The sequence below is a fragment of the Amblyraja radiata genome, chromosome 9 (assembly GCF_010909765.2).
Source record: "Amblyraja radiata isolate CabotCenter1 chromosome 9, sAmbRad1.1.pri, whole genome shotgun sequence".
Taxonomy (NCBI): domain Eukaryota; kingdom Metazoa; phylum Chordata; class Chondrichthyes; order Rajiformes; family Rajidae; genus Amblyraja; species Amblyraja radiata.
In genome coordinates, this window is record NC_045964.1 from 28215868 (window position 1) to 28239905 (window position 24038).

Genomic DNA, 24038 nt, shown 5'->3' on the forward strand with positions numbered 1-24038 from the left:
TACAATAACATAATCAAGTGATATTTCATTGCTCAAAGTCACATTAACAGCTAAATTGAAGTTAACAAGTGAATAATTATAATTAATGCAAAATTAATATTCATCACTGCTTCAAAAGATCAAACATTTCAAATTGAAGTCATCCTTTTACGTTTAAAGAATATAATCGCTAGATGTTCCAAATGTGCCGAAACATATTGCCGCATAAAAATGGAAAGATAATGAAAAAAGTGTACAGATAGGATTAGAAAAAATAGCGAATTGGATTCCCCAGAATAGCCCCGACAGTGTTCCATGTACCGATAAATAATACGCACGCTCTATGAGTTTTGCACTGATCATAATATTAAAATAATAAAACTGCCTATTATATAAACCCTTACCTCCTGGGTGTCTGCAAAGATGAAGCAGAATGATTCGTGATTTCAATAACTGCCATTTGCAACCAATTTCCAGTGCAACCCAAAATAGCGTATAGACAAGAAGTTACATTTAATTAGGTCAAACCATCGAGGACAAAATCGGTTAAAATAGCTTTATTGAAGATAAGAACATAAAACATACGCGTTCGCGCCACAGAAAGAAGGGAAAATCACAAACCAGCTGCTGTAATATGTTAATGTTAAGCATTGTATGAAACTAAATTAGCGTTCCTTTTTGTACAAGATTAAAAGGGCTATATGCACAAGATAGGGAAAGGGCGGAATTTATCGCAAGACTATTACAAAAAGTCCATAAAGATTTGCTCGTTGCTTTGTTACAGTCGGCACTAATTGCTTTTTTGCAAATTAACCTGGTTTGGTGGTTCTAATCCAGGGATAATTGCAATGGAAACACGCTTTAATGACACTCATTAAATGATCCCACTACTTATAAACACGACAAGCTTGTGTTTAAGAAGCAGAGAAGCATAGTCTATTAACATCCAAAATAACTACCTAAATCGGCCTGTTTTGTTTTTTCCATTATTCGGTTAATGTAAAACATTGCTAAAAAGAAATACCGCTTGTCTTGCGAGTGATAAATAAACAACACGTAAACTGGAAGGGGTTTATATATTACCGAATGAATGATTGTAAACATTCAGCCAAGTAAAGAAAAAAAAATTCAGCTAAATACCCTTAATACGTTTCGTCTAACCCCCCCCCCCCCCCCCCCCCCGGCAAAGAAATTAACACTCTTCACGAAACAGGTAACGATTCTTTAAAATGCTTTCATGCGCGATTCGCGTGCGGAAGGAGCATTGTGTGGGCGAAGTATTGTGGTGTTATCATTTCCACAACAGCGATAGCGATTTAAAAGTTCTCGCAAAAGTGACCTCCAAATTTTCAGCCATGCATGGTTGATCTCCCTCGCAAGCAGTCAGGCATTGTGCGATCAAAATAATTAGTCTTTATGTGTGATATCTTTTAAAATGCACTTAAGGAGGAAAGATAATATCGGCAATCAGTTCTGACAATTTAGAATTACCGCCCTTAGCTCCCAAAACAAAAAAATGTATTAATTTTGAAATCAATTACTTTGGGAGGTGAGGCGAAGATAAAAGTACGTAGAACAGCGAATAGGCAATGCAGCGATCGCAAAATACACGCATTTCAACATTCCAGGCTGCATGGTAATACGGTCATCGAAAAGTTTACCCTCTCGATAATGAAAACGAAATGAGATCATTGGCGTGTTGGAGGCAACGTTATCAAATTGAACTGTGTTTGAATTAGATTCAATGCGTACAATATAATCTGCTCATTTAAAAAAACGATCGCTGACCCAGTCCTGCTGGTAAATAAACTTTGTACGGCTACAAGGCTTTCTGATATATTTCGGGGAATACAGTTGAGTATATATTAGTAACTGGATTACTACACCCAGCCCCGCCAGATAGCGCTAAAGGGCTGTCGAAAAGAAGTGCCTTCGGATGAACTAATCGCCCACCAAGGCAGAACACTTTACAAAAGTTCATATCTCTCGGTTTAGTTGATTTTGCCGAGATTGGGGCAGTATAAGGGAATGCGTTTAATACGCGGCCGTTTGCAGGTAACGACTTCACATCAGACCCAGTGAGAAGGGCTTGTTAAAGCCGTATTTGCATTGGGGTCAACAGAAGTTCAACGTAATCGCCCGCGATCTTTTTTCCTATCCCTATTTTGGGTGGAATAAAATGAGGTTTATGATTCTTTAAAAAACTAAGCAAGCTATAACTCTACTATTTTAGCGATTTAGGTAACATGGTTCTGGAATAAAGTGACTGATTGAAATAGCCACAAAATGCAAATGTTTGGGTTCACTGCCGTGTCTTACCTCTTTACCCGAGCAAGCGAAGTCTCCAAAGTTTTGCTGAGAAGAAATGAAGAAATTTACATAGTCAGGGGAAAAACAATGTACGCCCGAACCGGCAATAAAGACACACTCACATAATCGTAGAATAAAAGACAATCTAAATTAAACTAAAGAAAGCGTTAACCGTGGGTAATGTCGGGAAAACTCAAACCTATCCCTTTTGTAAACGAGATCACCAAAATAATTGCAGATCCGTAATGTCATCGTCTTCTTTTACGTTTTCCTTCCTTGTTATGAGCTTCTGTCACTCGACACTCCATTGACGGTTCGTGATACCTTAAGTTAAAACACATTTTATCGTTATTGGCGTTATTGACAAGATATATAAAGAGCTATTTTAGTTTAGTCGGGTTATAAGTAATATATCCATGCATTTGTGTATTCAGGAATAAATATCACGCATATATCTTCACACGGATGAAACATTTAGTTTAGAAGAATACGTTTCTCTTCACCTTATGATGATTTTCATTTAAAATTGAAAATGCGTTTTATTTCTGCGACACAAGCAGATTACTCAATAGCATACTGTGGACGTGTTCTGCTCAGCAACACAATGTAGCATTTAGTAAATCTGAATGGTATCAATGTTTTTAATTAAAATGGGGCTGAAAAACAATGGAGGGATGTGGCTGTTGGGGTTGGGGCGAGGTGTGGGCAAGGCGCGTTTCTGGCGGATTTCGTGGCGGATTTAAGGAAGTTTTGATAATTTACCATTTCGTTCGGCGCACTTGTAGTTTCAACAACAGCGGGATCCTTCCCCCTCTGATTGTCTTAGTGCTGTTTTTCTTGAAACAGATACTGTACTCTTAATGAATCTCAACACAGCTGGACTAGTCAGACTGAACAGTGATAGCTCTAACCCCAAGATGACCCCAATGTGACACCAGAAGATGAAATTTTACCGGCTGTTAAAGCAATCTTCTTCTGTCCCCTACTATCTGCACGTTGATGGAGATGTACTCCATAACATAGCACAGATTTACATTATCTGAACGGCAGCTATTCAAGTCCCATCTCTTAATGAAAACACATAGGAAATCCTTTATTTCAGTATTAAATTCCCGTTGAGACGTATAGATTAGTATAAATGTAAAACTGCAAAACAGTGAATATATTGAACTGGACATCCAAAATGTTTTCCAGAACAGAAACCAATCCAAAGTTTTATGGGAAACAAAAAAACTCAAACAAGATTTAATGTATTCAGGAATAAATCGTCACAAAAAACTGTCTGGTAATGGGGTTGGTTCTTATTGAAAACCATCGAAGCAATTTACACAAATGTTCTTCGCGATTTGATAGTCTGTATTTGAATACTATTACTTTCTAGTTGTCTGTTGTGAATCTTTATTAAACGTGAGGCCGCGGTTTACGTTAAAGTGCTTCCGTTCTGCACACACAAAGAAATGTAACCATTATATAAATAGATTCCCATCGATAAAACGACGGGTGAAAACCATCTTTATATGGAGGAACCCGCGCCTTGCTTATTGCCGACCTTTGTAAATTCTGCCTGAGATCCAATCGTTTTCTGATAATATTGGCTAGAAATTAGAGAAATTATAACAAAACTTTTTTTTTTGATCACACAAATCTGATTGTGAAACTTTAAGATTAAAACATTGTTATTTGGCAAATATCACAAGCATTGCAGATGACCTGCAAGATGCTAAAAAAAAGAATCCCCCGTTCATGCTTGAAAGGAATTACCTATTTCTGAATATAGTTTACAGATCTGTGCCCGAGTACAGTTGGAATATTTAATCTGCAACTCGACGAGTTGCAACATATTCCAACAGATATAAATGGTTACGGTACGATGCCGCAGTCAAACCCATTTACAAAAAATGAGTCGGAACAAATGCATTTTCAATAGTCACCGATGACTGTCACACAACATTTACTTTTATTTATCACTTGAGAACACCCCTACTCATCGCTGCTACCAGCTCGTCGCTTTATTGCTTCATAAAGGTTTCGCACTTTACAAACGACTTGTACCCTGTTTCGGGTTCCGTTCAGAAACGCTTGCAACCGTTAGCAAATAGGTGAAAATGTGTGGCTCCTTCAATTAAAACCCGAGCGTCTCACCCATTAGCCCACCGCGCTACATGCACCCATCTTCCGTCGCGTTGCCTTGCTGCATTATAACGCAAATTACAACAGAGCAATCATAAATGTGTGGCCGCACGTTTAGGCAAAACCATGACAACGTTGTCATTTGTATCTAAGAATAAATGCTTATTAATGAAACACTTGCTAAAGACTCGCTTGCACTTACCACGCTGTACAGGAGGACAGGTCGCTAGCACAGTATACCAGAAAAGTATTATTTGAAGAACGTCTCGGAAGGCAGCTTGGTCTTCAGTAGCTGGACGTCTTTTTTTTTTCTTTTCGGGGGAAGAAGAGAGGGGGGACAATGCGTAAAAGTATTTTGGGAGCGGATTTTCGGCGGTGTCCTGCATTGTCAATACTCCCTGGTAAACTCAGGCAGAAGCGTGTTGGAATGCCCACTGGCGTATCTCAACCGCTGCACTATCTTACTTTTTATATGAGGGGTGTTTTCACAAACATCATTGTTGTTATGATGCCTCGTTTAATCAAACTGCTTAATTGCTGTGGTTATCACTATCATCATCATCCTCCTAATCATTCATCTTTTTTTTTGCTTTATTGACCTCTAAAGTTGCATTGTTTTATGCCAAGTGTCCGTAAAAAAAAAATAAAGTGCACATATTCTGTCTGCCTTGACAAAGTCGTGATTCGTGTTTAATTTTGGAAATCAAATATCCCGTAGACAATGTATTTTGCCATTTTTGTGGAACCGTCGATATGTGATGTCACATGCACAAAAGGCAGCGTGTCTATTGATGAAGGCAAATATTAAACGGAATAGTCCGCTTTGGCCTTTGTGTGCAGGGGACCGTGAACGAGGGGGGGAAAATACAAAACTCCTGCAATCGATGGGTCGACTAATGCTCCGCCCCTTAACTTCGAGCATCTCCTGTGATTGATGATCAGATGAAGCTATGATAATTGACTGCCATGATGTACGGCTGGGTGCATGAATTGGATCCAGCAAAAGGATTGGACGAGCGGCACAAAATTACTTTCCCTGCAAAAGCTTTTTTTTTTGTTGGAAAAGTTCATTTGTGCTCAAGGGGGTGCGGGGAGCGCACTTAATTTTTTTAAATAACACCACACAATTAGGCGCACCATTATGGGGGATTACCGTGATAAATGTCTTAAGCAACACTGCAAAACCACAACAAAGCAAGGAAAAGTAAACCGGAGGAAAACAACCTTGCACACAGAGTGCCTGCATGCAAAATAATGTTAAAGCCTGTTGAACTTCGCAACTAACCACTTACTCAAATAAAACCGACGCCGTTCTGCTGAAGCACCTCCATCCCAACACGTCCGCTCGTGTCCTGGTCATTCGTAAATGGGACGACTTAACGGGTTGCCTATGTTATATTTGTAAGTGTGGCAAGTGTGGAAATTCTTTAACCGCTGGATCTCATTAGTGCGAATTACAAGAGGGCTTAAGTTTAAGAAAGGGTGCCGCGGCGTTGTAGTCATTAGCTCACTTTGGGAAGTTTTGAAATATTTTAACAAGCCGACAACTTTTTTGTTGTTGTCACCAAGATCGTGCTTGCTATGAAAAGGGAAGCGGGACAGTGAACCTTGTTAGGATAACACAATGCTGATTGATTTAGAGATCTTGTCTTTTAATCTTATTGGGAAGGGAGAGAGGGGGTTGGGAGGTGGTGCCGGTGCGGGAGGGGGGCGGGATGCGGTTGGGGATTTTTGTTCGGCTTCCCCCCCTATGACTTGCAGCAGTCCGGATTGCATACTCTGCATATCAGAGACTGGTTGGCGTAAGACTGGCTATGGCCACACTACTTCCGGGTTCCGTCATTCTCCCGCCGCCGCCGCTCAGCGCTGCCAGCGCATTATTACTGACAACACACTCACTCTGTAACCAACCAACCTGCCACCTCCTCAATACTTACTGACAGCCACTTATTCAAACAAACAACAAAAAAAAAGCCACGAAAGAAGCCGAGGCTGCTTTTCACCCCATTCTCTCTCTTATTTTTTTGTTGTTAACTCCTCGTGAACGTTTTCATCGCCGTTTCTTCTTACAGTAAGATAGCGGTCCAAGGCAGCGGAGTTGTTGCAACGGCTGAACATCATTCATTCAATACCTTGACAACCCTGCTTTGATTGACAGCTGGAGTGGCAAAAAGCCATGAGAGACGACAGTTTTGTTACAAGCAGGCTGTTGACGGGCCGATCGTAACCTTCAGTGTTTTTTTTTGGCTTGACATTTTTTTTTCGCTTCTTCTGGAAAAGAAAACAAGGGGAGAGAGAGAGAGAGAGAGAAAAAGGCAAAGTTTCCTTCCCTGGGTCCGCTTTAAACTGCGGTACTGGAGGATAAGCAGAAGTCGAAAACTGGATTGGGAAAATAAAGGGATCTCGTGCAATCACAACTAAGGCGAACTGGGGGATATTACAGAGACGGCACATCCACGAGTGTGGGAGCGCAGGCTGATGGCGCAAAGGGTAGGTTTAATCTGCAGCACTCACCTATCGGATAATCCTGTATCGGTGGGGCCTGTTCGATTCTTCTCATCTAATGATGATGGCGGCCCATGTACAACAACAACAAAAAAGATCGGTTTAAATGCAAACTATTATATGCACGGTCGGGTGTTATGCTTATCGTAGGTCTGCTGTTTTCAAAGCAATTCTGTTACAATATTTCTCCCTTCTTCTTTCCTCCCCAACCTCCCGACTATCCACCCACCCACCCACCACCTTTCCTGCTCCTATGTTGCTCTCTTCGATGCAGTACGATGAACTTGCTCATTACGGTGGGATGGATGGAGTTGGCGTCCCGGCGTCCATGTACGGAGATCCTCACGCCCCCCGGCCGATCCCTCCAGTTCACCACCTCAACCACGGACCACCGCTCCATAGCCAACACTACGGGCCACATACACCTCATCCTAATGTCATGCCCACGAGCATGGGCTCCGCTGTCAACGATGCCCTAAAGCGAGATAAAGATGCAATTTATGGGTAGGTAATAAAATATATAAGAACACTGACACTCCTCTGAGAGAGTAAAAGGAAAACTGTTTATAAACAACTCAGTAGAAAGCAAAATAAAAAAAGAGCAAGTTCGGGAGGGTTAGAAAGTATCTAGTTGTTTTGAAAAGTTTTAGCATGCACGCACGGGGCACTGAACTTTGTGTCACTATTTTGCTGACATGCAGTGCAGTCGGATCCGCCGTGATATTGTTTCACATGCACGTGAAGATTTTGTTTTACCATTCACCAACGTGAATGATTGTAGCTTTCTGTAGTGACCGGAAGCTGCAAGTTTTTTTTTTGCACTGTTTCTGTTCTAAGTTATGTTTTACTTCAAAATGGCTGCTGCCTTGTTGCTTAACTTGGAGGGGTGAATAACTATATACATTTGTTAATATATAATTCACAATATTAACCAGTGCTCGTTAGTAGCAGCCCAGTTCTCCAGTCGTGAATGATCAGTTTGTGAGCCAGTTGCAGGGGGTTTCCTCAAAGAAATGCAGATAGAAGGAAGGGCTGGGAACTCTCTTTATTGAAATGAAAAAAGAAATCATAACATAGTTTGAAAGGGTTCATGTACTGCAAGACCGAAAAGAATTGACCGAAATCCTCCTTGTCTTGCAGGCATCCTTTATTTCCTCTGTTAGCGTTGGTTTTTGAGAAATGCGAGTTAGCGACCTGCACACCCCGAGAACCCGGCGTGGCAGGCGGTGACGTCTGCTCGTCTGACTCCTTCAACGAGGACATAGCAGTATTCGCAAAGCAGGTCTACAATTCATCTTCTTCCTTACAAATCCAGATAGACCACACTAGCGCTTGCAGCAGTTTTCATTTTATTTCCTTAAATGTGAACAGTAAATTGTTTAGGTGTCTCCTCGTGGAACGTTGAAATATTTTAATAAATGTCTCAAATTACAAGTAATTACATACCATTTATACACTAATTGTGTTTCACATTCTATTTATTTAGTAAGTGTACCTTGCCTTTTGAGACGCCAAGGCTATCCTTGTGTTTAAAGATAAGTTCTCAAACTCTTAATGCATAGATTGCATTAAGCTAATTTATTTCCCTTATCGTTCAGGTTCGCGCAGAAAAGCCATTATTCTCCTCAAATCCAGAGCTGGATAACTTGGTAAGACTTTCAACATTGTATTATCTTTATAACACAATATATATATATATAACAGATATATACACACACACACACACACAGTACACGTGGGTTGCTGTCTGTAAAGAAAACACCGCCTCGTGTAACTATTAGAACAAGGATGACCCTTTTGCTGGATTTTAATTAGCGTGGCCCTAAAATAACTCCCAATTTATTTCAGTGGCGTTTCACATGAGATGAAATGTTACCGGCGTAACACATGCATCACAACCCCGCTCGTCAGCCGCGGGAGGTTTGGGGATATTCAGGAAACCGCTCGGCAAGAAAGAGCCCCTTCAGCATTTCCCGCACTTTCGACACGATCGTTTTGCAAAATCCCCACCGATTTCGGTTTTAAACGAGCCAAAAACCGACTTCAAACACGTATAGAGATTTGTCGTCCCGATTGAGACAGCCTCTTAGTTCCAAGAGCGTTTTTAAAGAAACCCGCAAACTTTTGTTTTATCCCGTTTAAAATTACATGGGGAACACGAAAAGATTTCATAACAGAACTGAATGCTATAACGTTGGATTTGGAAAGATTAAAAAAAACAATGTAAACTGCACGGCTGAAATGTTTAAAGTTTTACTTTCGCCATAGAAGTCTACCAAAGAATTAAAGAATGATTAGTATTTCTGTTTGGCATGTCTAACATGTGTGATAAATTTACAGATGATTCAAGCTATACAAGTGTTAAGGTTCCATCTCTTGGAGTTAGAAAAGGTAACATCTGGTTTTTTTTGCTTTTTTTTTCGATCTCTTACATTTGTAAATGCGTTTGTGCAGTGGGAACGCGCACTGCTTTAAATACTATACAAAAAACCGTGCTTACTTGTGAATGAAACATATAAACCAAACATCTATTTTGTTGAATTATTTGAGGAGACGTAGTAAAAAATAAAAATTGACGTGACGTTAAAAGAAGGAGCATTGGCTGTTTTTCACTAACGGCGTTTGATTTTCTCACATAAACCCCAAACAAAATATACCGGGCAGGTTCAAAGGGCTAAAACGCTGATTTCTTAATAAAAGAGGGTGCTTGGTTTATAAGTGCTCGACTTTAAGTTGCAGATCGCTGTGTTTCTTTGATGTGGCTTTGAGTTTGAATGCAACATTCATTTTACAGTGTTGCAAAGTGATTTCCATAGTCGCTGAAGTGTTTAACTTACTGGGGCGAACAGAATACACAATGCTGTAACCGCTTCACAATTATTATTGTTCGCAGTAAGGAAAGTCAAGTCATTGCTAAGTATTTTAAAGCAAAGTATCAAATGAAACACTGTGAGCAATTGCACGACGTGTTCGGCCGTTGCAATACCAGCGATAATGTAGAGATAGATGCCCCGTCTTATTCAACTCTCTGATATGAACAGAATATATTTCATTTCTAACGAGAGCATGAATGGGTAGTAAGATGATATGGGTCGTTTCATGCGGAGGGTTATTTGCTAATGTTAACTGCATATTTTTGTCCTGTTTCAAATACCTGTTGCTCCAGTCTCTGGAGAATTCTGAGAGCACGAACAATTTCAGTATTGTTTCCTCGCCTTTAAATATAATGTCTGCTATCCCAACCTCCCCACGCGAACACTAGTTTCTGAAATTTCGCCATCTGATTGTTTGTGTTATTTTTTGCCTCCAGGTCCACGAGCTGTGTGATAACTTCTGCCATCGGTACATTAGTTGTTTAAAAGGAAAAATGCCAATAGATTTAGTCATCGACGAGCGGGATGGGAATTCAAAATCTGACCACGAAGAGCTATCCGGATCGTCGACTAATTTAGCGGAACATGTAAGTGCAGTTTCCATTTGGTTACAGCCATGGATCGCTATGTGTTATTTGTAAATTGTCGCGACTGTTTACCTGTGGTGGACTTTCTGTAAGGTTCCACCTCGTCTCTTGGCACCAGAGACTTGCGAACGCGTTTCTGCTTGAATTTGGCATTACGGCGCTGCAAAGTTCCACAAGCGCTGACTGGCGATCCCTGCTTTTTTTTAAAGATGCATCTAATGTGAAGTTTCAAGGCCTGTTGGGTTGGAGTGAGCGCTGTTAACTTTTGCATTCCAAGTTTTCCAGATGTAGCGATTGCCGTGTTTATTACCGCCCGGAGAATCGTGGCGGGGTCAGAGACTGAAACCGATGCAAGTTGCAAGGAGGGAATTCTTTATGTTTTGTGAGGTTTTGGAAACAGAGGGTTTGCATACTTAAAATAAAACCCGCAATTTGGCACTGAGCGCTCTAGGCAAATATCTGTTTTTACGGAGGGTCTGTTGGCGTCAGTCACATCGTTTCTAATGTTCCGGTTAAAGATGTGTTTTCGGTTGTGGTTGGAGAGAACAGTTCTTTGGAGCATTTACACGTGCATTAAAATGCTTCATGTGTTCATTTATTCAAACCGATCGATACCTGGCCAATGTGCTTAGGATGCCGAGATTCAATTGACACAGTCGCCTTATATGGATTTGTCAGTGATTCGTTTTAACGATACCGCGAAGTTAACGGCAGTAGAGTCACGCTTTGACGTTTGTCCTGCAGCATAGTCAACCTGCGAGTGTTGCGGTGTTTTTAGGAAGAATTGTGTATGTGTTTAGAGGGGTCCCCTCGCATCGGCGCGAAGAGGCAGCAGGTGTGGTGAAGGTTGAAATGGGGAACACCGAAGTTTTCAGCTGGTCTTCAGTCAGCTTGGAACACACGCTGCACATGTATAAATGACATACTGTACGTCGTGCGAATACCTAGCGAGAGATTGTCAGCTGGCCGCACAGAGGGACAGTACTGATAGTCGCGTTCAGCGCACTAAAGTAGAGGCATGCTCCCGAGAGAATCAGAAAAGTGCTGCAATTTCTTGAAATCTCACTGTCTCCCTGAAGCATTTGAAGGGTTACCTGGGGAAGGACTGTAGGTGTGGAAATCGCATTATTGTACTTAGAAAACCCCCTCGGTCGCAAGGGAGACCGCAATATAGGATCTGCTTCTCAAATTCACGAGTGTCTTAAAACCGAGAGGAACGCATTATGGGGCAATTTTAAATGACCGCAGTAGGTATTTTTCCACTATAAAAGAAACAATAGACTTGTGAAGCTTTCTTGGCAGGCGAAGACAAAAACCAATAAGAAACTCTGCTGAACAATTGGATGACATTTTAATGCATTTTATATTCTTTTATCAGGACCTCGTTTGTAAAACTGGATCAGATTAATAAACGTTTTATCTTGCATTTCAATCACAATTGTAGTTTGATTATAATGGAAAATGTGACCATATCCCCATGCAGAATAGTTGTGAGGGGGATTATATTTGACTTTCAATACAAAATGGTATTTGCTTTTTCTCAAAATGGGAAAGTACCTCAATTCATATTGATGTGTAGAAATGTAGCACACTAGTGTTTATACTGAAGAGATTAGATAAACTAGCCTGTTTAAGTTACTGGCAGATGGCAGATGCTATTGCCAATTTACCGTGTTCCATTAAAAAATTCTAATTTACACACTATAATGGGATGAGGTTGGGAGGTTAACATTTTGATAATATGATAACTGTAGTTTTAGTTACAGTGGTGCAACATTCTGAACACAAAACAGACTAAATATAACAACCCATTTATCTCGCACCCGTTAGGCTTTACCACTTCATTAAGTATTATAATTTAGAGCCTTTATTTCCTGGTGATTTCAACTATGAACATTTTTACATCAAACCCCCTGCCATTTGTTTTCAAAGGGGCACTAATTTGAGCAACCGGAACACCAGCAGAGTGATGAAGAGCTGTATAAAAATTATTCACAACTAGTCTTGGTGTCTTGTGAAATGGATTATGATCATACATTGCTCTTTTCACTCTATATTGTCTACATTTGAAAGAAATTAAACATTAGTATTAAAAAAAAAATTCAAGGGACAGTTGCAATTTGTTTTTCTGGTGATAATATTTTGTACATTAATTTCTGGTAATACTCTGATCGGTTGCAGGAGGGAGGGAAGAGTAGGTTAGGGAACCTGATAAAGAAAATAGAGATAACAGCAAACAAAAGATGAAAATCTTTCTCTCATACCTTTGTTACAATTACTTATGTCTTTTTGATCCCAGGAAGGGCACTGGAAGGTATAAGTGATTGTTGAAGATCTTAATTAATTTCGTTTGACTTCTTTTTCCTTTGATATGGATTTTCAGTAATAAGACAAAGCTAAATTTCAGCTGGTGAAAGTTAGTGCATTGATGGTGATGAAGAAGTATTTCAAAGGATCTGAAGCAGCTTGTAGTCTTCTCTGTTTACCTGGTGTGTAGCCATTCTCATCCATGCATGTACTGTATTGTTTTATTTGCACATGAAATGGCTAGAGTGTTTGAACTGATTTAGATCTTGAATAGCGCCGATTGAAAGGAAATGTGTTTTAATTTGTTGTGAGCTAGGATTGCCTTCATTATAGAAGTGACAGATCTGTGACAGCTGCCTGACACCCCGAAAGCACACACCTCTCCTTGCCTATTCAGTGGTGACAATCTGCCACATGGGGAGAAAGATACAACTGCTTGATGACTACTAAATCCTTATGAAGATATTTTGTGTGTGGATAGGGATAGTTGGAAGCAAGCATATGCATACAGTATTATCGCTGAGACGTAAAGTAGGGTATTGTGCAGCCATGCCCTTTCGACTCGGCAAAGTTGTATTTATTATTCATTCATTCACAGTTTTAAGTGTCATGATTTGACTATATTTTAAATTATATTTTACTAGGCTTGAAGTAGAAATCTTACTCAGTTTGCTTTTAACTCATTTCAACATCTAACATCCACACCTGTCTTTGCTGTTTTCGATGATAAAAAGATTTTCCTAAAGAATTGTTGAAACTTTGTTGTATTTCTAATGGGCGGGTTGTATTTACTTTTCTATTTTATTTCATTCATTTCTTCCTTTGCATATACCTTTTTTTGGATAGTGTTGATATTTAACCACAATGAGTATAATCTACAGACCCAACATAACTTAGCCAAAAATCTATTCATTTTTGAGATTCCAATTCAGATACATTGAAAATTGTAATTATTTGCAAAACACCCAATTTTGTGTGTTTTTTCTTTTTTAACATCGTGCAAACTATAACTTCTGACTGTATCACACTTAAAAATATATATACTAATCAACCCAGGTTTTTACATGTACACAGGCATGAGCAATATGGGTGGGACATGGTCTAAAAGTATTCTTAAAGTAACTAGTTCTCTGCTCCCACATTGTATAAACACTCATCTGCGAACTACCCGACAAAAGGCACACACCCGTCGGTTTGAAGTTAGAAACAGTGTTTCCCCCCCACCCCTCCCTCTCAAGTACATTTTCACAAAATACTTTCAGCAAATTAATAAGAATTTTAATTGACATTCTATTTAAGGAATACCTCTTCCATGCGTACATTTTATTTTGTTACGGTTCTTTAAAACAAAATCTGCTTCACATTTCCAGGCACATCATTAATGGTTAGGCAGCCCTTTTAAGTGTGGGAACTATAGGTGTTGCTCAGTTGAAAAGTGCATGGAGATTATAAGTGATAGTTTTGATACCAAAAGTCATCACGGAAAATGTTTAATAACTGTATGCTTTCATATTTCATATTACCTCCTTAATTTCATTATTATTTACATGGGATATAGATCAGCTGGTATCCTTGCACATTAACAGTCTTATGAATATGTAGAATTATCTTTTAACAATGAATTTGGTGGACTTAGCATTTTAAAGATCCAATTGTTATTCTGCAGCAAAAGAATGTCAATTGCTCACCAGCGTAGTTTTTATATTATTGCACTCATCCAAAATCATAACTGCATATGAATTTATTCTACGTAGTTTCTGGGTTTAGGTACATTATTTATTGTTATAGCAGGCAATCTCTGTACTTCACTTTTATTCTGCTAATTACCTTAGTTCTCTCTCAACTGAAGATATATCCTTGTAAGGATATAGTTGCGTTGATACTTGAACCTCTTGGCATCTCATGTAAATGATAATACTTCCAATGACCGGCAGATATTGTGAAATCGTGTTATTTCACAGTCATGGTAGACATCAGAGCTGAGATTAATCCTGACCTTCTCCAAATCCATGCACGGAAATTTCCAGCAAAGGTTCCTGGTTCCAGATCAGGCCCTGAAACCTTAAGTGAATTTTCTTTTGTTGCCAATCTAGTACCGATGGGGCAACTTTTATCATCCAGATTGACTAATTATCACCAGCCGTAGATAAAATTAGTGGGGTGGTGGGGGCAGAGTTCCAAGCTCTACTGCTCAACCACTCACCTTCTGAACCAAGGAAACAATTATCTAAGTGCTTTGTGCAATGGTAATTATTTTATTGTTCTCCTCAAACATTTTTCTTCCATTACCTTCAATGCATTCATTGTTCTACGTCTAGTAATAATTGTTTAGCAGGCGAGATTTTTTGGGTGGATGCTGACTCGTGCAAAATGATTGTCAGTACTGCACTCTGAATAGTGGGTGGGAGGTGGTTTCTGGGTGGATTTCTATTAAGGTGCATTTTTCACCCTTTGATGAAGTAATTTACTAAATTATATAATGCCCCATCTAGTGGTCTGGTTACAGAGTGACAGAAATCACTCCACAATGAAAGTTCAAATGGTATGGAGTCTTGATAGTTGAGCTTCTAACCTTTCATTTGGGTATCAAATGCTTGCAGTGATGTGCTATAACTGAAATACAATTTATATTTCTCTAAGAGGCCACAATGCGGTTTGCAATCTTACAGTGAACTACTTAAAAAGGATTACAATACATTTTAAACACTTAGAAATTGAAAAATGAAATCAATTCTTCAATATTTCCTAGAAACTCACTTATGTCTTACATCATTAGAGAAATGCACTAGTTATTATAGTTATCTGAAGAAGAGTCTCGATCTGAAACGTCACCTATGCATGTTCCCCAGAGATGCTGCCTGACCTGCTGAGTTACTCCAGCACTTTGTGTCCTTTTGTTTATTATCCAGCATCTGCAGTTGTTTGGATCTATGTCATAGTTATTAGTTTGTAATGACCAAATAAAGGAAAACAGTGAAATCACAGTTTGCTTACACCTTGTGCGCACATGCCATGGTAAATTTCTAACAACCCAATTAGATATTTTATTTTTCACCATTAATGAAGAGCATTTGGGGGGGAAAAAATTAGATCCAATAATGTCATCCTTCTGGCAAAATTGCTCAGGATTAGCATTAGAAAGTGTATTCAGCAATGAAAAGTTGATGAACATTTCTCCGTGTTATGTATGATGATTATGCTTATGTCGACACATTTAATTTGTTTTGCATGAAATCATTTGTTGCTTGGTATCATTCCTTTGAATGTTTGCCAGTGAATATTTTTTCTAGCTTAAATTGCCTTGCACTTTTGACAGGGATACTGCTGGCAGATATAGAAATAGCAAAACCCTCCCGCCTCTGCTGTTGCTCGCAAAATGACAGAAAGCAAAGAAAATAGTTGCAGAGCCATTTTTAAGGAGACCATTTTGCTTTGCCTATTAGAATGCTCTGGTCGCAGCTGCCTGCATGGCAAAGGATTTTGAGTTAACACTAGTTTTAAACAGTAGGAGTTCAGGATTGGCAATGCTTAAACTCTTGCTGCTGTTTCACTCTATAGACAAAGGAGAAGCAAATGTTTTTTATATGCTTTTAAAGTGTGAAAGTAATAGCTTTCTCCGCCTAGTTTGATCATGAGGACAAACTATTCACTCATGAGTACTGCTTAGCATAACCCTGATAAATAGGTGACAGCTAATGAATTACCAATAAAAGAAAGGTTTATAACCTGATTATGGATGTATGTTAATTGTAATGAAATGTAAAATGAGGATGCAGGTAATGCATTTTGAATTCCTGTGCTTAGTAAAGTATATCAATGTGAAATATTTTCAGTGCAAATGCATAGAATAGATATTTCAAAGTAAAACTTGTAATAATATGGTTTAATTTCCCCTTGCAAACTACGAAGTCTAAGCCAATCAAGTTGTGATTCAGATTTGTTGCTATAGTTTTGGGTAAAGGTAAAACAGGGTTATGGCAGAAATATTTAGCAGTCAGCAAATAGCGCTCTGAGGAGGGGCAGCTGCATGTTCTGGAGACCATTTTTAAGTACAGCTGTGAATCTACCTACTTCTCAGAAATCCCTATTTTACACTTTAGTACTTCATTGAGGCTGTTGGGGGAAGGTATGCATGTGTATATATAGGCCAAAAAAGCAAATAACTGTTCACATTTTAGTTGGATAGTTTGAGAGGTTAGATACATACACACATTTGCTTTTACTCTCTTGACACCCTTGATACTAACATCAGCCAATGTAATTATTTATTGGCCATAAGAACTGTTGCTATTTATTATTGCATGGTTTTAAAATTGGAATTGATTTGCACATTAAACCTTCTACCTGCCTTGCCCTAGAACCATTAAAATTGTCAGTTAGTTACATTTGCGGGGGGGGGGGACAGGGAACACTGTTTCAAAGAGTTATAGATTAGTAAAGTGGTAATTCCATTGTTGTGATTTTTGCCACACTATTAATTTCGATTGCATTTTAAAAAAGGAAAATAGATGAAAAGCCGTAATTGTTATTTACTAATTACAATCTCGACTACCCCCCACAATAAAATCAAGTCAATTTCTGGTGCGGAGATATAAAGTAGTAATCCTACTGCACAGTTATGATGATGTCACAAACACAAGAGCAAAGCTCGAGTAGTCCATGAGTATTAGGAGCCCAAGATTGAATTACAACCTTAAAGTCATTGCCAGCAAATCATTCCTTGTAATCGTGCATACCTGAATTTATTTTTAACTTTCTTTACTATTATTAATGGATTTATTAGTTACTATGTAGGCATTGCATTTTAAATGTTAAGGAAATATATACAAAAATAGGCAAAAATATTTGTACCACTATTGAATTATTAGATACAAGGAACTGCAGATGCTGGTTTATAAAAAACTGTTAACGCTTTATTGATAGGAAATATACAATTGTAAATATCTACTTTTAGTAATGATATGGCTGTTTTTATTCCAAATAAGGGCAATCTGTATTGTGGTGATTCATTATCAAAAAATCTTATCAGATTAGGTAATTTAAAGATAGATGGCTTTTTTTTTAATGATTGGTTTCTGTAGATTCATTATTATTTCACAGTTAATCATTTGATGGCATGTGCTAAGTGCTAAGTGGTTGTGTAATATACCTCTGGAACCAAATTCTTTTTTATGTTCGTTTGAAATTGATATTATTACCAGTTAGTATAAAATACTGCAACGCTTCAACGAAAGAGTCCAAAAATACGTTATGTGGTACACTTAAATACACAAGGTTAATTTGCCTAAATTGGCCTTTTATCTTTAATGTGTGTAGTAGTTAGACAAAAGAAATATATTCCTTACTGAGGGCATGCCGAATTTATTAAATATGAAACTTCCAATATCAAACAAAATTCTTTAAAGTACGATATAAATATTAAAAAGAAAAGTTCACAAACTTAAGAAACATGATTTGAAAAAATGTGTTCCCAAACAGAGAGTTTGACGAATGATGCATCATTTTATTATCAAAAATAGCTTTCTTTCATAAAGTGTGGCTGGTAAAGATATTTACATTGCTCACTATGATGAATGCACCCCACTAACAAAAGGCAAACATATTAAATTATTTTTTAATTTGCCTTGAGACCAGGTCTTCTCTCCCTCCGTCACTCTTGGTTTCTCTACCTCTCTCTCTCTCTCTCTCTCTCTCTCTCTCTCTCTCTCTCTCTGTCTCTCTCTCTCTCTCTCTCTCTCTCTCTCTCTCTCTCTCTCTCTCTCTCTCTGTCTCTCTCTCTCTGTCTCTCTCTCTCTCTCTGTCTGTCACTCTCTCTCTGTCTGTCTGTCTGTCTGTCTCTCTCTCTCTCTTTTTCTCTCTCTCTCTCTCTCTTTCTCTCTTTCCCTTTCTCTCTCTCTCTCTCTCTCTCTCTCTCTTTCTCTCTCTCTCTCCTAGTCTTTATGATCTCTTTATTTCTTTCTGTCTTTCTCTTTCTCTCTATCATGCTCATTCTGAGTCCCTTTGATATCCATTCTCTCTGTCTCCGTTCTTATTCTAATTTTCTTTTAACATTTTCCCCCAGCAAAATTAAGTGTCTGTGCTAAATCTGTTTCAGGCTTCTAAGAGGGGAAACAGTGGCAACATTTCATTTGCTACGGAAGATAGGATGTGTAAATGACAGGGACTGTATGGTGGTAAAATGTTCTCCTGTGGCCCAGCCAGTACAAGCTTTACCCATATTGTCTCCTGCTTTTATATTAATTACAACTTGCATTATCAGCTGTGAGTCTGTAGACCAGCAAATAGAAAATACTATCCCTGGAGACATAGCTTCTTGTATCTATTTTTGCGCTCCTATTATTGCGCTGCATTCACTCTTCAGCAAGGCATTCTCTCTTTAACTCTTTTTAACTCAATTAGGAATGCGTTTGGAGGGTATGTGATGGAGATGGTGGGAAATGTATTGGTAGTGTTGTGAATCATTGTAGCCTGCTATTTGCAAATGCTTGGAATCATTCCATGTTTGTTGTATCCCTTTTGTTTGTATGTTGTGCTTGGTAGTAATGCAGCCATTGCCATTGTGGAATGTAGGAAAGGGGGATAGGATGCACACTGATGATAAGACCACCGTTCAGACTGGTGTGTGAAGTTATCTGTTCTGAAATAAGTATTTCCAATTTTACAATAAATATTATTCTTTATGTTTGTTTACATTGCATCCGTTAAACTTAACTATTAAACTAACTAACTAAACCATTTACAATAACACTTAATTTGTTTCTGTTCAAATTTGGAATGGAATATAGAAGAAATGTTATTGAGTTGCAAATATAATCTTTGTATCTGTGTTAAAGAGTGATAGCAAGAGTAACCTAAGAGAACTGCCAGTGCACAAAATTAGATGCACTTTGTGCACCCCTTTAAACCATCACCAAGGTGAACTCGTTACATTTGTCTTGTTTCTACAGGAAGGTTCTAGCTCTGCATTGTTACTGAACCAGATTCACGCAGGGCTATTGTCTCCTTCTTTTTCACTTCATTCTCATAGCTCTCTATCTGATTACCATCCGGCAAACAGCTGACGCTAAGAGTCTGCAGCGGCCTGAAGAGTTCTTGCCTACTGTTTGCCTTGAGCTCAAAGCTGCTTGAGTGGTTTCCTAGCTTAGAGATAAAAAGGGACTCTCTTGGTCATCAACCCTCCAGAATCCAGGCTGAGCTTGCTGCAGAGTATTGCTTTTATTTTACGGTCTGCATTAATTTGTTGCTGTGGTTGTGCTGCTCTGTGTCTAGTCAACATTCATCCTTTTGCAGATTCATCTGGTTTTTATTTCCACCATCGTCTGCACAATGGTAAAATTATTGATTTGAGATTTACACTTTATTCTGTGTTTGATTTGGAGCTATTAGTGTCGGCTCTTTGTAGCTTGCCTTTTTGTTTTAAAGAAAACCAGTATTTATATTTTTATGACGAACTGTTTTGTCTAATTATTTTATTCACTTTGTACCGCAACATTCTTTTTAACTGTAGGCTTTGTACACATCGGGCTGTCTCACAAGTCGAAGTGCCTGTTGGCAATGATGATAGTGTGCAGGTGTTGAGTTTTACAGATTGAGCCCAAAGGCTGATCTTTATCACGTGTCATTTTTCTCTTTTTTTTTTGGTCTGTGAAAGGAAATTCCATCTTTTCCCTGCCTTCATGTGGTGCTGATAAAGTCCTTCCCGTACAGTAGAAACCCTGTTTTCCTTTAAGTAGAGGCATGGCTTTATGAAGAACTAGGAAAGGGGAGGGGGGGCAGGAGGAGCTAACATTCTGCAGTTCAGCAGTAAGCTGTGGTATTCAGTCTCATTAATCATGGCGCTAATATATAAACTGTATACCTCCACATCACAAAATGGAAAAGAACAGCATCAAGACAAGTAACAGTGAATATCTTGCGCGGTTTTAATATTATACCTGCCTTTTAATGCAGCGGTAAAGACTCTATAACCCCTAGTTAAGTTTTACAACAAAATATTGTTCCGTTTAGTTTATTATTATGTGTAATAAGGTTCAGTGAAAAGCTTTTGTTTGTTTGCATGCTATCCAATCAGAGAAAAGACTATACATGAATACAATTAGCCAGTGCACGGGTAAAAGATAAATGGTATAACATTTAGTGCAAAGATAACACAAAATATTATTAGATTTTTAGACTTTGGATATACAGCCTGGAAACAGGCTCTTCAGCTCACCTCACTCTCCTACACTCTAGGGATAATTTACAACTTAACCAAAGCCAATTAACCTACAAACCTGTACGTCTTTGGAGTGTGGGATGAAACTGGAGCACCCGGAGAAAACCCATGCGGTCACACACAGGGATAAGTTACAAACTCCATGCAGACCGCACCCTTTGTGGTCAGGATCAAACGCGGGTCTCTGGTGCTGTAAGACACCAACTCTACTGCTGCGTTACTGTGCTACCCCATTCATAATAAAACAATACTGACCACAATGGTCCTTGAAGATCAGCCTAATTTTCATATTAGTATATTGTTAATCTTGCCTGAACAATAGCTGTTGTCAAGCATTAGGAAGATGTCATTAAGGAAATTAATTCCATTTAGAAAAATTATCATTTTGCTTGTACTTTTGTGTTGCTAATTTATTTCCTTTCTTTGTTCTCTGTGTTCCGCACTTGCTTTGGGAATACCACCTGGAAACACCCTGTGGTGGATATCTCGTATCAGAACCCATCATCTTGGAATAGAGACCACGATGACGCTACTTCCACACACTCCGCAGGCACACCGGGACCTTCCAGTGGGGGACATGCTTCCCAAAGTGGGGACAACAGCAGCGAGCAGGGTAAGAGGTGAATTCTTTCCTTGATCATCAGAGGCATGACTAAACAAACCACAGGTTCCCACGACCGCGTGCATCGTAAAACCAACATCAATATCAGAGGGGTTGGGTACATAACAGCAGAGAAGCTGTCAGTGAAAACAATTTCTTTAAACTACTGACATAACTTGCATGAAGGAAAGGATACGGCAGTTAATATGGAAACAGTGGTAACAGGTTAAGTAATGAGTGCTGCTGCAGCCTTTTGTCTTTTAATATGAATAATGTTTTTTTCTGGATCATATAAATAAACCCAATCCATTCAAGAGGCAAAGGTCACAGTGTACCATATATTTTGTGACATTATCCACTTTCCGGAGAAGCCTCAGTTGTTTGATGTTGCTCTGTCGGTAGTGACTAGTTTGTTATATGAATTATTGCAGTATTAGGGTAATGCCACTATGATGTGGAAACTAATAAGTGCTGTACGACTGTAGCACTATTATATAGGGAAACTGTGGTTTTAATTGAATTTGGTCTGCAAGCAGGAACAAAAAAAAATCCTATCTAGTTGGTATTTATGGGTGCCATACATTTGTTTTCGGTGTCATTTCTGAAGATCCTGAAAACCTAATCTTCGAGAAGTATTGATTATTTTACATGCATAAGTTCAAGTGACCTGCAATCTGCTGAGCACTTATTGACTGTCTTCTGGGTTGAGTGCAGTGTTTTTCATATATGCCACAGATCATATTTTAACATGGAAAGCTAGTGAATGTCACTTATTGAAGACAGAGTGCAATTTTTTAAGTTAATTGCAATTTTTTAATAGGTTAAAAAAATTATGGAGACAACAGAGCATGAGGCTGATTAAATGGTAAAATGAGGCCATCTTCCACAGAGCAGTGTTGTGAGAGGCTCGGGCTTGACCTTTTGCTTTGCTCAGGAGCTTGATGCTTCATTTTTCACATTCTTGCAATTACGTTAACGCTTGAAGCGTTTTGACTCCAAGTCTGCTTGCAACACAGGCATAACTCAACACTGTAGGTTTTTACCCTTATGCAGTTTCATTAACAGGTCGTCCAGGTCCCAGCTGAAATTCAAAACTGTCTGGTTTGCAGTGGGTTTGCTGAGTTATGGTAGCACAATGCAGGCTGGAGCATGAACGAGATGGCCCTGGGGTGGGTGGGTGGGTAGGTGGTCAATTATGTGTGTGTGTGAGTGTGTGTGAGTGCATGTATGTGAGAGTGTGTATGTGAGTGAGAGTGTGTGAGCGCGTGTGAGCCTGTGTGTATGTGTGTGAGTGAGCCTGTGTGTGTGTGTGTGTGTGTGAGCCTGTGTGTGAGTGTGAGCGAGAGTGTGTGTGTGTGAGCGAGTGTGTGCGTGTGTGAGTGAGAATGTGTGTGAGTGAGAGTGTGTGTGTGAGCGAGTGTCTGTGACTGGGAGTGTGCGTGTGAGCGAGTGTGTGTGACTGGGAGTGTGCATGTGAGCCGAGTGTGTGTGACCGAGTGAGAGTGTGTGTGCGTGTGTGGGTGAGTGAAAGAGTGTGCGAATGTAAGTGAGTTTTCCTGTCTGCCTCCTGGAGTGTATGTTGGTGTGTGTGTGTGCGTGTTGTACGTGAGTGCGGGCATGTGTAGAATCATTGCTGTTCACCAAATACAGCTTCAGAAGTCAAAGGCATATCCACATATCCATGTCCTTCAATCTAGCAAAATTTGTTGAAAAATTCTGTTAGGTGAATCACAATATCAGAGTAATCTGCCTGTTTGAAGAATATTTTGAATATGCACTATTGTGCCCGCATTCAAAGCAGAATTTGTAGAAATGTAGACAGAATAGATTTTAAAATATTATTTGTCATTTGTTTATCAATGAGATATCCAAAATAATACACCAATATCGGTACAGTAGTTAAAAGTTATTCTCAGCATGCTCAACCTAAATATAAATAAACCTTGTCAAATTCTCTAAAATACGTACATGACAGTAATCATTTGGAATTCCCTGACTTTTATTTCACAGAACACCGTTTGCATTTTATATCTTGAGGGCAAACAGTGATATACAGACTGAATGATAAACTATTAAGTTCAAGACAAACTCAAAAAGTCAAAAAACAACAAATTTAAGCATAAAACATTGCACATTCAGTGCTAGCTTTATTCTTCTTCACTCATGTGGGGGGTTTCTGTAGTCAGATGTGTGGAATAATACATGGGCTACTGTTTCATATTTACTTCAAAATATTTTTTTTAATGCAAGACATAAATCATACAGTTCCCACAAGGCATTTACAGTGTCATGGGATTCTGACAGCAAGCACCTTCATTCAAAGTTAAATACAGTATGAAATTCATGAAATCCAGGAAAATATTGTACATGCATAACATTACAACATTACAGGACAATGATATAGCTTCTGTGTACATGATACACATCTGCTTCTTCTATCATTCCTCTTTCCTGAGACATTTAGGAATTCTGTGTAGGTGAAGTGGTAAAAAAACGAGTAATGGGTTTACGGGGATATGCAAAACTCAAAT

The 24038-nt window shown here is 38.9% G+C and overlaps 1 protein-coding gene and 1 long non-coding RNA gene across 10 annotated transcripts in view; one reads left to right on the top strand and one right to left on the bottom strand.

The window, feature by feature from the left end:
* Positions 1-520: 520 nt before the first annotated feature.
* LOC116976906 lies at positions 521-5437 on the bottom strand. The gene is made up of 2 exons (XR_004413071.1): positions 4622-5437; positions 521-2613 (listed from the first exon to the last, which is right to left on the bottom strand). It is a non-coding gene; the product is annotated as an uncharacterized LOC116976906 (long non-coding RNA).
* Positions 5438-5703: 266 nt separating this feature from the next.
* The window catches only part of meis2 (Meis homeobox 2), a 124337-nt gene continuing 106002 nt past the window's right edge, over positions 5704-24038 (top strand). For 3 of the 9 annotated variants that reach the window (XM_033026952.1, XM_033026957.1, XM_033026958.1), the window contains exons 1-7: positions 6265-6909; positions 7199-7428; positions 8065-8206; positions 8523-8573; positions 9265-9315; positions 10235-10384; positions 21402-21519. In XM_033026952.1, the coding sequence (XP_032882843.1) occupies positions 6898-6909; positions 7199-7428; positions 8065-8206; positions 8523-8573; positions 9265-9315; positions 10235-10384; positions 21402-21519 (754 nt within the window). In that variant the 5' untranslated portion in view covers positions 6265-6897. Of the gene's footprint in view, positions 5821-6261; positions 6910-7198; positions 7429-8064; positions 8207-8522; positions 8574-9264; positions 9316-10234; positions 10385-21401; positions 21520-24038 lie in introns of those variants that run through there. The other 6 variants (XM_033026955.1, XM_033026956.1, XM_033026949.1 and 3 more) reach the window with 4 other exon arrangements.